Source organism: Schistocerca serialis, chromosome 3, assembly GCF_023864345.2.
Source record: "Schistocerca serialis cubense isolate TAMUIC-IGC-003099 chromosome 3, iqSchSeri2.2, whole genome shotgun sequence".
NCBI lineage: Eukaryota > Metazoa > Arthropoda > Insecta > Orthoptera > Acrididae > Schistocerca > Schistocerca serialis.
Window position 1 is genome coordinate 853,329,561 of NC_064640.1, and position 7,337 is coordinate 853,336,897.

General features: G+C 39.5%; 1 protein-coding gene across 1 annotated transcript in view; it reads right to left on the bottom strand.

Annotated features, from left to right (window-relative positions):
• The window catches only part of LOC126471267 (unconventional myosin-Va-like), a 179,787-nt gene extending 177,453 nt beyond the window's left edge, over positions 1 to 2,334 (bottom strand). The window contains exon 1 of the mRNA XM_050099386.1: positions 1,660 to 2,334. Coding sequence (XP_049955343.1) covers positions 1,660 to 2,334 — 675 coding nt within the window. The remainder of the gene's footprint in view (positions 1 to 1,659) is intronic.
• Positions 2,335 to 7,337: the final 5,003 nt, after the last annotated feature.

The following is a 7,337-nucleotide window of genomic DNA, read 5'->3' on the forward strand; positions in this document are numbered from 1 at the left end:
GCGGGAAGATCTGTGTTTGTTATTGTTTTGGGCAAGATAGTAGGATTAGTAGGTGCTTCGTGGAACTGTAGTGGTAACTCAGCCATAGGCTTCGTGCTGTTCCGATTTATAAGAAACGAAAAGCAGAACGCAAAATGGGTTGCAAAATTGTTGGAGAGAGACTAGGAAATGTAATATACATTGACATTCTGGGAGGCAAGTGAGTTGATCAGTTAAAATGATTGTGGTTAGCATATCGTATTTTCCCGTAGAATATAAATGTAGAGGATTTATCTAATACTGTGTCGTATGTGCCCAAGCTGCAAGTACAGCGTTGTACTGAGAACGTTATAAACTGCAGATTTAGTTTCATAGTTGTAAGTATATATTAAAGAGTACGAAGGTATGTTGTATGCAACTTAGTACTGTTTATATGGTTGATGGAAGGCTTCTTGAAAGTTAACTCTCATTTAAACATTTTGAGTTGTTAAGTAGTGAAGTTCTTGAACTTCATTTTCAGTCACTGAAGTGTTTAACGATGAAACTTGCTAAAAGCAGAAGGTGACATGCAGCTAAACAGTAGATAGTGTGAGAAATTTTTTCATTTGCAAAACAAGATACTGAAGTAGCAGGTAAGGGTTTATGCGGCTTACATTCAGAAAATCAGCGTCTTCAAAATTCGCTGTTTATTATTAATCTTAAGTACCAGTGGGGAGTAAATGGTTTAGGGTGTAAGTATATGAATTTCAGTGTTAGAATAGACAATTTTTAAATCTTAGCTGCGCTGATTAAAAAGAATATGCTGTAGTACAGATTGAATAAAATTGTGCTGTCAGTCTTGTTTGTGGGCCAGTACAGTGAGAAAGATTTCTAAGTGCAAAGCAGGCAGTGCCGACGTTTTTTGGGTTGTACCAAAAAGATGCACACACTGAACAAATGTTCCAACAGTAATTAAGCTTCTTTCTAGATAATTTAGTCCTGTTTCCTTGCCAATTGGCAGTCATTGCCTTATCAATATTTGTGAGGCGGAAAGCGAAAAGGGACCTCTTGTCGAAAATTTAGGAATTTGAGTTTTTGTAGTTTTTACATTCAGCATTGCATTCTGAACAACTTGAAAAAAAATTTTATTTCTATCTCCAAATTTGAGGAAGTTATGGCAGGTTGAATATTTATGACATAAAAGAGGTGTTTTGAGATATGGGCTTTTAAAGTTTCACTGTATTATCATTGCTTGACTTTACATATTTAAGAAACAAATTCTGCATATATATTACACTTAAAATGTCCTTTGTCAAGTGGTTTGGAGTTTTTTAAATTAACACTTCACAATAAGTGGATTACTCCCTGAGACCTATATCACATCAGAGTGTAAATACATTTGAAACCAAATAAATTGGCCCCTTGTTGAGAAATATATAGCAAGCCCCGTGCTTATTTTTTTGGCATAATATTTATATTTTTACACTATGTTATGGCATCTTTTGGATCAAATTTTGATCCTGGAGCAATTAATGGCTCTAGAACCGCAAGAAATTGGAAGTCACAAATCCTCCAAAATAGATTAATGAGGTCCCATATTTTGTAGTTGCCAAACGACTTGATTTTCTGTTCATAAAAAAAAAGGCTGAATGGGGTTAAAGGCACTTTAACAAGAGCGTTTTCACCTCTTCTTTTTTTTACTGGAATATTTGTTTGTTCAGGTTCTTCATCAGGATCTTTACTGTCGCTGACTTGAGTTTCTGGTTCACATTCTGAGCCTACTTCAAGACACGTAATGTCTTTGTAGTTCTCTTTGCAATAGGTCCTGATGTTTTTAAAAGGATACTGTTTTCGTTGTCTTGTCATGCATGGAGGAATTACTGCAGCAGGAAACCCAGTGGGTTCATTGTCATTGGGGAAGATGCAATACACAAATTCATTTCCATCAATGTCCAATTTGCAATGTACTCTACCTTTGGAGCTAATGTTGAACTCAAAGTGGTTGTATTTAGTTATGTGAGGTACTTTGTTAGCATTACTATCCTTCAAGAAATTTAGCCAGTCATATGTATTCACAGCAACTTGACCTATTTCATTTCCAACAGCAACAGTTGAGTTAACATGTGTTGTAGATGTAGATTTCTCAATGCAGTCGGCGAACTCTTGAATGGAAGAGATATAGGTGACCCTAAATCTTTTCTTTAAAAGTCCAGATGCCCAGTCACATGCAAATTGTGTGTGACCTACTGGCATGAATGACAAAACAGTTCTCTTATTTTTGTTATTACTGATTCTCCGAGCAAGATATCGTAATAAGATGTTGTTCTTGTTCTGACCTACACAATTGTCAGCATGAATGAACATTGTCTTCTCCATAACTGTAGTTTTTCGAGTAGTTGTGGAAAAGACTGGCAACAACATTGGATCCCTTTGTTGTTCCTACACTTTCTGGGAGTAGATAGTTTACTTGTTTGTTCACAGTCTCACACATAACCCCAAATATTCCTATTCTGAATGGAACCAAGAACTAAATAGGTCCAGGCTGCAACGGGTTACTGGGTATGTAAACCTGCTGGGCCATGTCAAAACTGTAGTGTACACAACTTCTATCACCATCTTCAAAATTTTCCTTAGTCTTTTTGATAGTTCCCTTATAAAACTCTCTTTATTTTGCAACAAGTTGTAGATGGGACCTCATTTTTTTCAATAGTTTCCATTTTAGTTTCTTCAGGCACTGATGCCATTGCAGTTGCTGGAGTGAAATGCCATTGGCAAAATGCACAAAGATCTGATTTGGGCTTCATGACAACTATTTTTGGGCATATCTCTTTCCAAATATTACAGAACACTTTACTTGATACTGGTTTTACGAGCATATCATTTGTAAAGGAAGCCATGTAAGTTTCAAAAATTTTGGCTTTATTAGCACTTGAAGGTAGAAGTTTGAAATTTGCATTAAATTGAGTGCTACTTCTGCCTGGTAAAATTATGGCATGTTGTTCTGTGTAGTTGTGTAAAAACTTTACAACAAACTCTGAATCAGAAAAAGAAGTCACATTCTTAGGAAGTTTTCTTGCATTACCATGAGCTTTGACAGTCAATCCTGTATCATTTTACATTTTTGTTAGAGCGCTTTAGTCTTTTAATTTTAATATTGTTGGAAAACATGTAAGTGATTTTACAAACATGCCGACCTTTTACTTAGTATTTACTTCTGGTTGTTTCCTCTCAGTTTGTACTTTATGTTTACGAGCTGTCAAAGAAGAATCTGAAGTTACACACCGCAATTGGCCTAAAATTACTTGATCTAATGTGTTGACATTGTTCTCATACTGATCAATCTCAGCACATTCATGACATATTTCCAAATAGTCATCAACTGAACAGTAATTGCAACATTCTTCTTTGCACCCGCAACCTGCTTTTAAAAACTCTGAAACGAGAGCATGATCTCTGTCAGCATCAAAAGAGTCAATTAAATTTATGCAGCCATCAGGTCAAAGTCTTGAGCACCATCGTTCTCATCTACAACTTGATCACTATTAACTTTTTGTTCTATTTCAATAATAACATTATCAGTAACATTATCGTTGTTACCTAAGGCTTCATTAAACTTCAGAATGTCTTGTAATAAAGAAATACCAGATAGGTTTTTGCTTGTACCGAAAATTTTACTCTTCCGACAAGAGGTCCCTTTTTGCTTTCCGCTTCACATTTACTATCTGAGGCTACTGTCATGTTATTTGCTCAAGGTCATGTGCTGACGCTACACCCATCTGCTTAGACCTGTGACATACCTGTGATGTGGTGTTAATGTCATGGTGAGATTTGATGTTTCTGAGTCTGTCTGTGTTTGTAGATGGTGTGTTGTAGTATTTGGGGGCGCTCTCTTGTGCTAGATGTATGTTAGTGAGTTGTTTGACATGAATTGAATGTTTCAGGTTGCTATTGGAAGAATTTCTGCTGGTTTTCTGCTGAGATAGTTTGAATTTTCACATTGTACCTGATGGATTCATTTTTATGTTCGGTAATATTAGTGGCATGTGTTTCTCATGGTCAGAGATTTAATATTAATTTTTTCTTTCTTCATCAGTTGTGAATAAGATACAGATATTTATGAGTAGGTAATTACTTGTTGCAGTGGGAGATATTTTTGTTTTTATTATATGTTTTATGATGGCGATGAATGAGTCGTCGCCAGTGTTGGCTGGTGACCAGTACTAAATAGAAGCATATAAATCACAGCAGGTTTGTCAGTAATGTCAATAAGGTGCTGGCTGCATGGTCTGGATCTGCAACGACTAAAATAATTAGAAGTCGTTGGAAGAAATTATATATATTGTACTTAACTGGTTGTTCAGGATTCTTCTTGGCTTCATACATAAAATTATAAACAGATAGCTATTGAGGCCTCACTTAGGCCATACGTTACTAAGCGCCTTGTTAGAGGTTGCTTCCTATCAGCTGAAGGTTATGCTACTTTACTACTTGATGTTCCGAGCAAGAGTGGACGAGAGCTCGCTAGAAACTTGATACAAGCCGCAGAGCAGCACTGGTTATGACTCATGGGTACAATGATACTAATACGGACAGCAATCGATAACTTCAACCCCTGACAATTGTGGTATCATACGTTGATACCACATTCCTCCCTCGCAAATCTGCGAATGGCCGTTGAATGTGGTTTATGGCCGCCACGTGGGGGACGCCATGCTGATGTAGTCGAGGAGGTGGGGAGCCTGACTGCAGGCGGGGCATGCCCACCTACACCCTGCCATTCCTACCAATGGGAGACAGGAAATGCCTGGAAATCTACTCCAGGGTGCATGTCAACATGAGGCATCTGCGCTTCTACAACTATGGGAGCAACCGAAGGGTCGACCTCCATCGTGTCGGGGCACCTGGCCGGCATCAAAGACTGGAAATCAGGAAGTGCAGACTGTTCTGTGGCGTTGGATGGCGTTGTAACCTGAATTTCACTGTGCCCTATCACAGTTGAAGGCACCTGGTCCATATGGTCATCTGGTCACCGCAGCGTTGCTGGCACTGCGGGCGACTCCCCTGTGAGACATGGTATGCGCGCTGGCACATCATCGCGTGGCAAAGGTGAAGCTACGGGTGCTGGCACCCAGGGGTGAGGAGAGCAAGAAAGAGGGCCCTTCGGGGGCACCCCCGACGGCGCCGACACTGGAAACATAGGGCAAGAGGCAGAGACACCACGGCTAAAGAGACGCATCTGCTTCTAATACCTGGACACCTCACCAGATGGACCTGATATGACAAACATAGCATGAGCAAGATAGCGAAGGGTGCACCCTTTAAACCATCGGCGATTGCCGTGGGAATGATGAAAATAGACAATATCATCAGGCAAGATTTTGTGGGTCTGCCATGGCAAAGAAATGCGGTGTGGGGGATGCAACAAATGCAGAGTTCTGTGAGGATGGCCTTGCAGTGATTCACCTGCAAAACACCGTCGCATGGCTGCGATCGGTACAAAGACAAAAACAACAAAAGAGCATCCTAACAAGAATGAGAGTCAATCAATTTAGACATTTGCGACTTAAATGTCCGAACGAATCTTTCAACGGCTCCGTTCGATTGAGGGGAGAATGGTGCAGAAGTTAAATGCTGAATACCATTAGCTTCATAAAAGGTTTTGAACCGTGCAGACACAAATTGAGGTCCACTGTCAGTGACAATGACTTGTGGCAGTCCTTCTATGCTAAATATAGAAGACAAGTATTTGATGGTAGAAAACGATGTTGATGACATGTGAACAACAGATGGAAAACTGCTGAAAGAATTAACCATCATGCATCCCAAACAGGACAAGCGAAATCTAAATGTAAGCTATTCTGTGGCAAAGTTGCCTGAGGCCAAGAGAAAATTTTCTGTGGTGGTGCGGATTGGTTTTCTGCACACACAGAACAAGAACAACAAATCTTGGGTATGTCAGCAACAATACCAAACCAGGTACGGTGATGGCGAGCTAACTGTTTTGTCTGTACAATACTCTAATGACCTTGGTGAAGAAGTCGTAGCACAGGTGACTGCAAAGAACGAGGAACAATAACACGAGACTGATCGATCTCCGTGCAGAGCAAAATGACACCACGTTGGACAAAAAGTCGTCTGCACAAAAAAAAAAAGACGAACCAATGGATCTTCGATCCAAATTTTATAAAAAGTAACATAACACAAAACAACACTTAATACTAGGTTGTTAGCTGTTGCTGTGGTTATACAACAAAAGTCAGCAGAAAAACTTTCTACTACATCATCATTTTGCACACCAGTGAACATACAAGCATGTTCGGAAGAGTCGAACAGCAAGTCTTCAGCTATTGGCTATCTGGGTAATGTGTTGGCGTGGGTTTTCGTAACTCCAAAAATCAAAGGAAGAGCTTCCTTCTCGATCTGCGAGTAGTTACGCTGCGCAGAGGAGGGTAGCTTTTATGCAAATGCAATCAGGCAGTCGCGCAAACCAATTTTGTGTGCAAGAACAGCTCCGATCCCAAAATCGGAAGGGTCAACCATGAGGCCAAGAGGTTATGTACTAGATAACAACGCAGATTTAAACTGCTGAAAGGCACATTCGCATTCAGGCAGCCAATTGAACAAAACGTTCTTTCAACATAGTCGATGTAACGCTGCTGCAAGAGATGATATGTGAGGCAAAAACTTGTAATAATAATTGAGCTTTCCCAGGATGGATTGTAATTATTTAACTGTCTTGCATGCTGGTAGCTCTGATATTGCTCTTATATGATCCAGACTTGGGTGGGTGCCTTGAGAGTTTATTACATGTCCTAAGTAGGATAACTGTTCAGAAAAAAAATGTACACCTGTCCTTATTGAGTTTAAGTCCATTCTCATGTAACACTTCAAATAACTGTCTCAAATTATGCAAATGTTCATGCTGTGTAGAACCAGAAGCTATGATGTCATCTAGGTAATTACACACTGAAGAAATCGATGCACAAAGAGTCTGTAAGTACTGCTGAAATAGTGCAGGTGCAGAGGCTTATCCAAACAGAAGCCTCTTAAATTTGTAGAGACCTAAATGTGTTTTCACGACGAGAATCTTGTGGGATTCGTCATCCACAGGAATTTGAAGATATGCATCTTGCAAATCTAACTTGGAAAAATATTTACCTTGACACAATTTGTCAAACAAGTCTTCTGGACATGGCGTAGGAAATGTTGCAACAACAAGTTGAGGATTGATGGCGGCTTTAAAATCCATGCACCGTCGCAATTTGCCTGATGGTTTTGTTAAGATAACCGACAGTGAAGCCCATAGTGATGCTGTCACTGGTTCAATCACTTCTTGTTCCTTAAGTGCATGCAGTGTTTTAGCAACTTAATCTAGAAAG